Source organism: Cynocephalus volans, chromosome 10, assembly GCF_027409185.1.
Source record: "Cynocephalus volans isolate mCynVol1 chromosome 10, mCynVol1.pri, whole genome shotgun sequence".
In the NCBI taxonomy this organism is placed as follows: Eukaryota; Metazoa; Chordata; class Mammalia; order Dermoptera; family Cynocephalidae; genus Cynocephalus; species Cynocephalus volans.
The window spans coordinates 74992845-75005781 of NC_084469.1; the positions used below are offsets into that span (position 1 = coordinate 74992845).

At 48.5% G+C, this 12937-nt stretch overlaps 2 protein-coding genes across 2 annotated transcripts; both read right to left on the reverse strand.

Moving 5' to 3' along the window:
- Positions 1-3850: 3850 nt before the first annotated feature.
- Positions 3851-5353, reverse strand: LOC134387203 (metallothionein-1E-like). The gene is made up of 3 exons (XM_063109598.1): positions 5326-5353; positions 4688-4753; positions 3851-3942 (listed from the first exon to the last, which is right to left on the reverse strand). The coding sequence occupies exons 1-3, from the start codon at positions 5351-5353 to the stop codon at positions 3851-3853; spliced, it is 186 nt and encodes a 61-aa protein (XP_062965668.1).
- Positions 5354-9223: 3870 nt separating this feature from the next.
- LOC134387201 (metallothionein-1E-like) lies at positions 9224-10529 on the reverse strand. The gene is made up of 3 exons (XM_063109597.1): positions 10267-10529; positions 9665-9730; positions 9224-9455 (listed from the first exon to the last, which is right to left on the reverse strand). The coding sequence occupies exons 1-3, from the start codon at positions 10292-10294 to the stop codon at positions 9364-9366; spliced, it is 186 nt and encodes a 61-aa protein (XP_062965667.1). The 5' UTR covers positions 10295-10529; the 3' UTR covers positions 9224-9363.
- Positions 10530-12937: the final 2408 nt, after the last annotated feature.

The following is a 12937-nucleotide window of genomic DNA, read 5'->3' on the forward strand; positions in this document are numbered from 1 at the left end:
TCTTATTCATTTCTCTTAATCCTTCCCACTCCTTTGTAAACAATCCCCTTATTAAACTCTCCCCAATTACTCACTGATTTCTTTCCAGGACTCTTACTGGTATAGCAAGAAACCCCACAGGGTGAGTCTTGGGGGTATGCAGGACCTGCCTCCCCCTAGGGAATCTAAAGGTGGCCATATACTCCTCCTCCACACTGCCAACTAGCTGGACTTTCTGAGACTTTGAGTCTTAGGCAAGGCGTAAAGAACTCGGCAAGCAGCTTAGAATTCATTCACAGTAGTGGTGGCCAGTGGCGGTGGTGGAGGTATTGGGGGATAGCAGAAGCAGTGGTGACAGCTGTGCCAACTGTTGCAGCCCAGCCAGACTGTTCCTGGGACATGGCCTGCTGCCTGGCCACCCACAGCTCCTGCCCATTTTCCGAGCCTGGTTCTCCATCCTTCCAGTTGATTGCACAGGTCCCCAATATCCTTCTAATGAATTTGTTTTGCCTAATTTAGCTAGAGTCTGTTTCTGTTGCTTGCATCCAAGAAACCCTGACTGATAGAGGGTTTGCTTTCAGAATTCAAAGGGCGGTGAGGTGTCATTGGGACCCCTTTCAGCAGATGTTCAGCCTCTCTGAGTCCCTAGGAGACTGAGATACACAATGTTCTCACAGAAAATCAGACATGTAGCTTGGTCTAATCATCTTCATGGCTACCACTTAGGGTGGGTTCTTTACTGTTCTTATGACATAGCTACAGTTATAGCATGAAATCCTGTGGCCCTTTTATCCCCCCACATGCATGTTGAATTTATACTTCTCAGAAAAGAGGATCTAATTGGTTCAGTTTACCTTCAGCCTGTACCAATCATCCGCATTGGGCAGGGTGTCATGCCCCGCCCCTCCAGAAGAACCTCCTGCTTGTTCAGCCTACCTACCAATACTCTATCACTGTGGCCAAGATGTGGCCATGTGAATGAATGAATAAATGTGAGTGAATGAATGAATGAGTGAGTGAATGGGGTTTTCTCCTGGTCTCCTGGACAGAAGGGGTAAATCACACCCTTCCCCTAAGGCTTCCACACCTCTGTCTTAGCTTGTCTCTGCCTATCACAAAGTCAGCATGAAGTGGGTCCTTCTCTTGAAGGTTGAGATGTTCAGACTCTGTGCAGTTCTTTGTACAATCTTGGCAGCTGCATCTTGAAGTGGTAAATAGTTGTTCCCTGAATTCAAGAGGGAATAGAATAAGATCTCCAGCAAAGGGACTAGAACTTATTTATATATTATCTTCCCTCTCTGTGCCCAGCACAATGATTTACATACAAGAGGGGGTCCAATAAGTGCTCGTTGAATTAAGTAAAGAGTATTTATGGATCACCTACTGATTGTCAGATACCACGCCTGGCCCAGAGGGACGTAGCACTTAATGAGCACTGGATATGTGCCAGGGACTGCCAGACACAACAAACCTATCAGGTAGGTGCTATTATTGTCCCCATTTGACAGGTGAGAAATATGAGGCACAGAGAGGCCACATAACTTGCCTAAGTAGTGGAGCTGGGATTCCAGCCAGGTAGTCGGACTCCAGAGCTGCTGCTCTGACTGCTTTACCAGGCTGTTTCACAATGATGTACTTGGCTCTGAGACTTTTGAAATTAAACAAGGCATTCCAGTATCAGCCACATCAAAAAATTTTTTTAAATTATTATAAATTAATCTAACAGACATCCACGATGATCATGCCCTCCCCCCAGGGGAGATGGGGCTCAGGGATGGGGGTGAGGAGTCAGGATACCGTTTCATACATGACTTGGAAAATAAAAAGCTGCAATGATCGTGTTTGTCAGACCTGGTGAAAACATCGTGTACCCACCTCCTGAGAGGTTTGGCAGCTGCAATTCCCCAAAACAGAGTTGTGAAAGAGTGACAGCGAGGAACATTTGTGACTTTGGTAGCAGGGCTTCCAGACCAAGTCTGAAATAAACAGGGCAGCACCCACATCGCAGCCCTACCCATGAGGTCCATGCCAGACTCTCTCACCAGGAAAAGGCCCCTCGGACACCAGCCCTCCCACACTGGGATAGTGTCACCATAGCGTGAGTCCCAAGGAGGCTCAGACCTGCCCTCTGAACCTAGTTTGGTCTTTATGAGAACACCAACCACGTCCTGCATGGTGAGGCCTGCCCGCCTCTCCCTCAACAAGCCAGACAGAAGCTGGGCACCACCAGGTTTCCTTGGCCACCAGGACAGGCAGCCACATGTTGGGGAGTGGCTCCAGGAAATATTTCCTGCTTTTAAGACCAGAGGGGAAATGGCAGAGGCTCATTTTATTTCATCAAATGATTCCGTGTGACTGCTTCAGCGGGTTGCAACCTTAGGTACTTGTTAAAACTGTAGATTCACCAGACCCATTATAGACCTAAAAAATCAAAATGCAGGCTGGGAGGGGGAAGTGGGACGTTAGCTTGAGCACATTTTCAACCTCTCCCTCCCAGTGATTCAGCTGTGCGACCATTTTGGGGTTTGGGAGTCACTCAGATAAATGAGGCACATGGTCTCTGCCCTCCTGTTTCCAGAGGGAACATGGGCTACTTCCCCTCACACTATCACAGATTGGCCTTTCCGTTTCCTGAACACACCAAGCTCTTCCCCACCGCCTGGCCTTCGCTCCAGCTGTGCCCTCTGGCAGGGATGCAGCACTCAGGTGTCAGTGGAAAGGGCTCTTCATTCAGGCTCAGCACAGCTGTGTTCAGTCACAGCCCTTGTTTCTTTTTCCTTAAACAAGTTTCTTTAGCAGCTAACGTGATTTCTTTTTCACAAGACTTCCTATTCTGTAATTATCTTTCTCCCCAGCAGTCTGTAAGCTCCATGTTCCCTCATCACTCAGAAGCCCATGCCTAACTGTGTATGCAGTAATTGCATGATAGGTAGCTGTCGCATACAGAATGTGACCTAGATATACAAAGAGGGCAGCGACCACCACTTAACTGTCTCTAGAAGGTGGTAGAAGATCCCCCCTGCCATAGCACACAAAGGAGAGCCAACTCCAGGCAAGACTGCAAGACAACTTGCACCTGGACCCCCACTTTTGTTGTAGTTTGAAGATCTCAATTGGCTTTATTACGATGCTAGAACCAGGCAACACTTCATTTCATAAAATAGAAAAGGTGTTCCAATGAGCTGAGCAAAAGGGGTTGATTTTATAAACAGAAAAAGGCGGAAGAAAGAACAAAATGCAGATCGATCATTTTAAAGTTACTTTCCTTTTAAGTTGGGGACAAGACAGAATAGAAAGATAACTGACTAGTTAACATCAGGCTACTTCAGGCTCTTTTGTGTAAGGATTAAAGCAGAGGGAAGTTTATTAGCATTAACTATTGAAGATTTAAACTAGCCTGTTTAGGAAATTGGCTGTTATCTCTTTCTCCTTATTTCTCTGCAGGTCAGACCACAATCTAAGTGATGTGGAACTTAGCAGGGGTAACGATTTTGATTTTTTTAGTCTGGTCTTATAGAGTCTAGTGCAAGAGCTTAGTCCAAACAATGGCCTCATAAATTTTACTCAATACCAGTGTATACGATGTCAGGGGTGATAAATACTTAGGAGCAAACAAGGCAAGGTGTGTGGAAGGTGGACCCCCACTTCTGATCCCTCCCTGTGACCTCCTTCAACCCAGGTTCCCCTACAACCCAACTAAAAGTGCCACATTCCCAAAACCAAATGAGGTGCCTAGAGCCAGAGTAGTCTGGACAAATTTATTGTCATTCAAATCTCAGAAAAAGGAATGTAGTGAGTCAGGGTTGTATGAAAATAATGCAAGTTTGTCCATGTTTATGTATTTACATTTGGGAGCAGGGATGACCCCACATCAGGCGCAGCAGCTGCACTTGTCCGATGCCCCTTTGCAGATGCAGCCCTGGGCACACTTGGCACAGCCCACGGGGCAGCAGAAGCAGCAGCCTGGGAAAGAAAGGGAGAAGTCAGAGGTCAGAGCAGACTTACCAGGCACCTTCCTGCCCCAACAGCACACCTGGCACAGCACAAGCTCTGCCCACAGCCCTGGAGGACCATTAGTTCAGGCAGGCATGCTGTGTCAAGAGACAACAGGTGGGTCTTTAGGCTGTGGGTCTTACTATAAAAAGGCTGCGCTGCCCCACCTGAGTTCTGGTTAGGGCAGAAAGCCTACAGAGGCAGCGACAGGGGCTCTGGGAGCGAAGAAAGGCAGCATATTCCTCCCCACCCCACCCCCAACCATGCACTTAAATGAGGAAACTCCTCAAGATCAGACAGGCGCAAACCCCTGACAATGCAGCTCCGGGAGGGTCAGGGAAGTTCTGGGCTGCCTCTACAGGAAAAGGTTGTACCAGCATGTCAGAAATCACATGCGGTCCTAAAGATCACGGTCATTAAGCGCTTCAGGACTCAGGAGGATTAAAAAGGCTGTATCAGGAAGCAGGAGACCTATATTCAAGTTCTGGCTCAGTCCCTGACACCAGTCGGTGACCTTGCTGAGCCTCAGTTTCCCAGTTCTGTCATGAGAGGTTGGAACTAAACTATGGCTCTTTCAGCTCTGATCCTGAATCAGGTGCTGAGGGAAGGGGATGTGGGGAGGCTGGTCATTGTCCTGTTTCTGCCTGCTGAGCTCTGGGTTTCTCCTTGTGAGTCAGCCCAGCCCCCAAATTCCCAGGGAAGGCCCCCCACTCACTCTTTTTGCAGGAGGTGCATTTGCACTCTTTGCACTTGCAAGAACCAGCGCAGGTGCAGGAGCCACCTGGAAGAAAGAAAGTGAGAAGTGAGTGAGATGCAAGAGATACAGCAGTTGGTCAGTAACTCTCCCTCCTCTGTGCAGGGCCAACTCTGAGAGCTCCTTCCCTGCTCAGGGCAGAGGAAGAGAAACTCATCTTCTTTCCCCTCATGTTGGGGAAGGGCAAGTGCCCTCCTGTTTTTAACCAAGAAAGGTCCAGCTCCAGACACAGCCCAGGAAGACTGGGACTGGGGGCCAGGACATCATTAGGCCCTGAACCCGGAAAAGGCAACATCCCCTGCTGCCCATCCATCCTGGCTGCTCAGAGCCTGGAGAGAACACTTGAGCCCAACCAGCAACCCTCTGACCAACTGGGTGACCTGGAGCAGGACGACCTTGACCCTCAGTACCCTCAACTCTGAAAGAGAGGTGTAGGGAGGATGGAAATGCTCTCAGGAGCTTGGCCAAGAAGAAAGCACTAGGCAAACTAAATGAGTCCACTTCAGATCTGAAAATGTGCCCTCCTGCAGCCCTAGGGACACAGTTTATGTGGCTAAGAAATAGGGATCTTAAAGATCAAAAAGGCCGGCGTCCCTTACCAGTGCCGCAGGAACAGTTTGGATCCATTTCGAGCCGAGGTGAGGCTGGAGATCCAATCAGGAGTTGAAGATGGAGATGAAGATGCACGTGCGCGATGGAATCCCTAGTGAAGCCTAGAAACCCATGGGCTCCCTTTATAGTCAGAGGAGGGGGCCGGGTGCAGACAACTTATAGCCAGAGGAGGGGGCCGGGTGCAGACAATTTATAATCAGAGGAGGGGGCCGGGTGCAGACAACTTATAGCCAGAGGAGGGGGCCGGGTGCAGACAATTTATAATCAGAGGAGGGGGCCGGGTGCAGAGTCAGCGCCGCCCGCGATCCTCGCCCTGACTGTGAGCACCTGGCGGGCCGGGCGCAAGATGTCCCGAGTGCGACTCAGTGCGCACCGCGGGGTCGCCTCTTCGGCACTGGCTCGCGAGGGAGGGGCTGTGCGCTCGCCTGTACGCAACCTCCCTGTGCCCTGCTGACCCTTCCCAATGTCCCCGAGGTTGCCGGCCACCCCGTCCCCTGGCGTTCTGAGAACTCTGCCCCTAGGTCCTAGTCGACTTCCACCCCTCGCCCCGCACGGTTGTCCTCAGCGTCGCCTTCCCGGAGCCCGTGTGCGACCAAAGGCTCGTGCTCACATTCCCGGATTGCCGGGAGGGTGGGGAGCGCAGCTAGAGAGTTGTGTGCAAAGAACTGACCTTGATGTGACCTTCGCCTCTTCCACACTGCCTGTCCCTATTCTCACCTAGGGCCTTCACAGCCACGTTCCTCCTGTACACAGCAGCAGGGCAGACATAGGGCTGTGCCTCCGTGCCTTCTATCCTCCAAGGTGGAAGGGATGTATGAACACATTCGTACAGGAACTCTTTTGCTTAAACTTCCCTGAAGCTTCCTATACCTAGCAGGCCCACCCCACATAAAGATGGAGGTTCCCAAAGCTTGGGATGCCCCCAAGGGAGGGATCATTTTAGGTGATGTGCAGACACTGAACTAAATAAAAAAACAAGTGATTGTTTCCCTTTCAATATTCCTTTTAGATCGCATTTAATCGGTGGAGGTCCTGTTTAAACACTTTCAATTTTTGAATCCTCCCAATAATCTTAAAGCAAAATACTATTTATGAAATCGTTTTACTAATGACAAACTACATACAGGAGTATGTAGCCAAGGGTCACAGGGCTAGGAAAAGGTGCTGCTGTATCTGAATCCTGTCAGCTTCACGGGAAAGAGGTAAATGATAAAGCCTCCTTTTGACCTGGGAATGTTTTCAGTACCTCTCTACTGCTTGAAATCTTAAAACAAAAGCAAGCATGAAGGTCAATCCTGGGAGGGAGAAAAGTGTTACAGAAGAAATATATTTAATTTTATGGCAACCTTCTATTTCAGGAAGTGAGACAGATTCTCATTTTCATTAGTGGTAAGGGGTTTGCTTTTCATATAAATACAATTAAAGAAATATGATCTATTAAAAGAAAAATGGTAAGTAAAATAACTTTGCAGACACAGCAAAAATGGCAGGCATCCTTTTCTATCATTCATGAGGATGCTAACTGTCTTGTTCACCAATATATATCCCCAATGTGGATCCCTATTTTGTGGAAGATACAAAGACCTTCTCTGGGTCACAGGTCACATGCTCACACGGTTGATGAAAACTACATAGGACACACCAGGCCTGGCTTATTTGTCTGGGATAAAAATGTCTTCTATGGTATGAATAAAGATAACAATATAATAGGTAATATTATAGACTCCTTGACACATGTCAGGCACCATTCTAAGTTATTTCCATGTATTAACTCATTTATTTCTATTGGTCAGATGCTGCTAGTATGCCTTTTATACAGTGGAGGAGACTGGGCCACAGAGAAGGTATGTCACCCAGGTATAAGTGACAGAGCTGGGATTTGGACTCATACACACTGAGTGCAGAATTATTCCCTCACCACACCCTACACCACCATGTCACATGAAAGACAAGGACACTGAAATCTGGCACAGAGGCAGCAGTGGGAAGACCACTGAGCTGGCAGTTAGCTCCCTCTGCATAGCTCTGTGACCTCTCTGTGCGTCAGTCGACCATCTCTCTAGTCAAGGGCACAATTGTTCTAACTAAGCCCAGGCCGTTCAGCTTTGAAATGCAAAGGGCAGGGTTTAGCATCCAGTGACATCATGATTTGCCAGCTGATACCAGGGCATGAGGCCAGCTGAAGCATAAGTTCATTCATGCCATTACTACTGAACTGTGTCACCTTGGGCAGGTTGCTTAACTATTCTCTGGAAGACAGAACAATCTCGCCAGACCCTGTACATTCACTCTCTCACTGGTTCATATGAAGATCCAATGACATGAAGGGTGGGAAAGGCTTTTTCTCTGCTCAAATGCTGGGGCAGTGTCTTGTCTTGAAGGGTTTTGTATAGTAGGTTATCCACACAGCCTCAGAACCAGATCAGCAAGGTTTCAATATATCCTCAACTTCAAATCCACAATAATGCTTCCAAGTGGATGGGCCTTTCCCTAGGAGCTTGATGGGAGGGAACAGGATTCTTTCTCCAAAAAGTCCACGTGGACAGAATGTTTGTAATGCCATTGTTTATCAAGCCTAGCCAGGAGCCAAGTCACTATCACATTTAATCCCTACATAGAGATACAATCTTCTTTCTACAAATGAGGAAATGGAGGCTAAGAGAGGTTAAGCAACTTGACCAAGACACACAGCCAGTTCTGATGAAGTAGGCCGTAACCCAGGGCTGCCTGACACCAAAACCAATGCAGTTGGCTCAGGCTGCCTTCTGAATCCTCTCTTCCCACAGAGCACTTGCAGGGTGGCATGGCCCTGCCTCCTGGGACACCAGATTCATCTTCCTCTTAGACTGAACATACAGTAGCATTCCCTGAGCAAATACCGATGGAGACTAAATGCTGGCATTAAGTACAAGTCACACAGGGCCTCACTCCTTCCTAATAAACACCTTCACACCCTCACCACTGCAGAATATGCCATCACCACTGCCTAGGCAACTAAAAATACTTCATCTGGAAGTAATTCATATACTCCCTCTTGCTGAGAAACACTGGAAAATTTCCTCCAATTCCCTTGTTACTTTGGTGGCTTCAAGTCAACAAGGGCTGGAATTTGAAGAAGCAGATTCATCTTAACCTTGGGAGGAAATTCCAAAGATTCAGAGCCATGTTACAACAGGGAGCTCTCAGGAGTAGCAAGAGTCCTGTGAGTGGCACTGGGCAAGCCAAGCCTGATGGTTCCTCGTGGGGATGTCCCGGCCAAGGCTGCTCAAAATGTATGATCCACTCATTGGGGCTGGTTTGTGAACTGTTTCCAGTCTGCAATGGACTGCCGAGAAGAAATGTGTAGTATTTGTAATTCTTTTATTTTTCCTATGTTATCTTGTTTTTCATATTTATTGAAATTTTACTGTTGAATCTCAAAAATAGGTTTTGTATTTTCATTTTTTTATACTAATTCATTTTATTTTATTTTATCTTATCAAAGTTTAGCTTTCTAACAGATAAATAAAAATTGTCCTTCACTGTTTTAGAAGCTCTGTGTAGAATACAAGCAGGTAAGGAGTTGGATTCCATACTGAGTCCCTTTCAATGAGGACTGACTCTGGCAGGGAGTCCATGGAGAATGAAAATTGTATTGACACATTTCTGTGCCATCAACACTTAACTTGGGAACAGAGGGGAGTTTATATCTATCCCACCCATATCATCTGGATATTGTTCTTGAATTTTTAGCTGAGAAACTGAAGCTGAGACAGGAAACCTGACTTGCCTTAAGGTACTCAGTGTTTAGGGCCAAGCTATGGTTCCAGAGCTCCCAGTCTAATCTCCCACTGCATATGCTGGATATAGTGTTCCTCATTTCCAAACACACAAAGGAGACAAGAGTCAGAATAAAGTCAGTGACTTTTATTATTCATGCATTTCGAAGAAAAAGGAATGTAGCAAATGGGGTGGGGTTGTATGAAAAAAAATCCAGGTTTGTCCATGTTGCTCTGTTTCTATCTGGAAGCAGGGCTCTCCCCACATCAGGCGCAGCAGCTGCACTTGTCCGATGCCCCTTTGCAGACACAGCCCTGGGCACACTTGTCACAGCCTGCTGGGCAGCAGGAGCAGCAGCCTGTGGATGTGGAGGAGGCAGCAGAGATGTGCACTAGGGATGAAAGGAATAAGGATTCCCACCCTCCCTTATAGGGATCTCTGTGGAGGAGCCAGCTTCCAAGAGAATGGGGCAACCCCAGACTTCTTAAATTCCCCCAAGATGGTGTAGAGGGCTGAAAACGGGTTGCTGGGTGGTGAAGGGGTAGAGGAAAAGAGGATTCCACTCACTCTTCCTGCAGGACGTGCATTTGCACTCTTTGCATTTGCAGGAGCCGGCGCAGGTGCAGGAGCCACCTGCAAGGAAAAGGAAAGACAGTGACAAATGAGTGTGATGAAGGACATACAGCAGTTGGTCAACATGCTCCCCACTCAGTGCACAGTAGCTCTTGTCACTCAGGGCAGAGGGAAGTCTAACCTCATGCTGTCTCCCCACGGGCCAGGAAGGACAAGTGCCGTCCTCGTTTTACCCCATATGGCCTTATGTTGGGAATCCCGAAGAGTTAATGTCCCCTGCCTCCCATTCCGCCCAGGCAACTCAAATGCCAGGACGGAGCACTGGGTCCCAGCCCAACAGTCCAATGACCATGTGAGTGACATAAAGTTGGGCGGTTTACAGCCTCAATACTATCGCCACTGAAATGAGAGGCGTGGAAAGATGGAAACGTTCTAAGTGGTGATGAAGGCACTTGGCCTGAGAGAAAGCACTAGAACTAGGAAGGAAAGGGGACCACTTCAGCCACTCAAAATACACCTTCCTTCAATCACAGGCACATTCTGTCCTCTGGCTGGTAAATGGAGACCCTAAGGCCCGGAAACCCGGTGTCCCTCACCAGTGGCGCAGGAGCAGTTTGGGTCCATCTCGAGCCGACGTGAAGATGGAGGTCTAAGCAGGTGGTGATGAGGCAGCTGGGTGGTGGAAAGCGTGCTGGAGCCTAGGCGCCGGAAAGCGTGCTGGAGCCTAGGCGCCGGGGAGCTAATTTCTAGTCAGGGGTGGGGTTCGGGCGCAAACACCCCGCCCCAGCGCTTGCACCCGCCCCGCAACTCAGCGCCTCCCTGCGTCCTTGGCCGGGCTGTGCACACCGTGCGGGCCGGGCGCAAGGTCCCGAGCGCGGCTCCGTGCGCACCGCGAACCCGCCCCTTTGGCGCCCGCTGCAGCGGCAGGAGCTGTGCGTCACGGGAACGCGGCGTCCCTGCGCCCTGCTGTCCTTACCCAGTTTCTCCGAGGGTCGGCCCGCCCTGCCCCCTGGCTTTTCGGGAACTCAGCCCCGGAGTCCTAGCCGTCCTCTACCCTCAACCCCACGCCCTCGTCCTCAGCTTTGCCTTGTGGGAGCCCGTGTGCAACCCCAGGCTCCTGCTTATGTTCCTGGGTCGTCGTGAGCTGGAGAATGCGGCGAGGAAGTTCTGTGCAGAGGAGTGCCGGTTAGGAGACTTTCACTCCCCCACCCCGCCCCGTCTGTCTCTGCCCCTACCTAGGTCCTTTGGCCACGTTGCTCATGTACACAGCAACACTGGAACACGGGGCTCTGCTTCCTCCTTTCCATTCTTCAAGCCCGAGGGGATGTATACGTTTGTCGTGGTCCTCTGCATAAAATTCTACAGGAGCTCCACACAGCCTAGGGACCTACAGCACTCCAGGATGGCAATTCTGAAAATGTGGGATGACCCCAAAAGAAGGATCCTTTTATGTGATGTGCAGACCCTGTATTAAATAAAAAAGCAAGACTAGTGGCTATTTTCCTTTCAATATTCCTGACTATTACATAGCATTTAGTTTGTGCCAGGCCCTGTTTAGTCACTTTCGCACCTGAACTCTAACAACAACCCTAAGAGGAAGCACATTTATGAACCATTTAATCAACGGGACAACTACAACACAAGGAGTTTAAAAGTACCTAGCCCAGGGTCACAGGGCCAGGAAACGGTGCTACTGGATCTGAAATCTGTCCACTTGGCAGGGGAAAGGAATCAATGATAAAGCTTCCCTTTGGCCTAGAGGTCCCTTTCTGAGCTCCAGGTCACTTGCTCATGCAGATAATGAGAGCAATATATGAAACAGCGAAGCACATAAGGACTTTTTTTTTTTTTTTGGAATAAAAATGTCTCCTCTGCTATTAATAAAGATAACAAAAACATAACTAATGTTATAAACCACTCTCCCCTTGCCATGCATCATTCTAAGTTATTTCCATGCATTAACTCATTTTCTCCTACAAGGTAGACACTTTTTTATTCCCTCTTCCAGTGGATGAGATTGACCCACAGTGAGGTTATGTCGTTCAGGTATAAGTGACAGCAATGGGATTTGTACTCATGCAGGCTGACTGCAGGATCTTGCCCTCACCCACAGCCTATGCCATCATGTCGCGTGAAACATGAGGACACTGAAATCTGGCACAGAGGCAGCAGTGGGAAGACCACTAAGCTGGCAATCAGCTTCCTCTGCATAGCTCTGTGACCTCTCTGAGCTTCAGTCGACCATCTCTGGAGTCAAAGTTGCAATTGTTCTAACTAACCCTGGACCGTTCAGCTTTGAAGTATGAGAGGGAGGGATTTGCATCCAGTGACATCATGATTTACCAGCTGATACCACGGCATGAGGCCAGCTGTAGTATCCGTTCATTCGTACCTTTAATCCTGAGCTGTGTCATTTTGGGCAGGTTGCTTACCTACTCCGGAAGACAGCACATCTTGCCAGACCCTGCACATTCAGTATCTCCCTGGTTCATGTGACAATCAAATGACGTGAAGGGTGGGAAAGGCTTTTTCTCTGTTCAAATGCTGGGGCAGTGTCTTGTCTTGAAGAGTACAGGAGGCCATCCACATGGCCTCAGAACCAAATCAGGAGGCCTTTTGTGCAGAGGTCTATCCACATGGCCTCAGAACCAAATCAGCAAAGTTCCAATCCATCCTCAACATTTAAGCCACAGTAATGTTTCCAAACAGATGGGCCTTTCCCTAGGAACTTGATGAGAACTAACAGGATTCTCTCCTGAAAGTCCATGTGGATGGAATGATTGTAATGCCACTATATTAAACCCTACTCATTAGTCATGTCACTATCACATTTAATCCCTACATAGAGAAACAGTTTTTCTGCAAATGAGGAAATGGAGGCTAGAAGTTGGAGCAATTTGCCTAAGACACACAGCCAGTAAGTGGTGAAATGAGCTGTGTACCAGGATTACCTGACATCAAAACCCATGCACTTGGTCCACGATGCCTGCTGAAATCCCCTCTTCACCCAGGGCACCTAAAGGCAAGCATTGTCTTGCCTCCTAGGCCACCAAACTCATCTTCCTCTTTGAACAAGAAATAGAAATTCCTTCAACAAAATAATCATGAGGAAAAAATGCTGGCATTAATTACAAGTCACCCAGGTTGGTAGTCTTTCTGGATGAGCACCACCACACACTGGAAAAAACTGCAAAATATGCCATCACCACTGCCTGGCCAGACACAAAGTACTTCATCTGGAAGCATTACTCACATACACTCCATCTT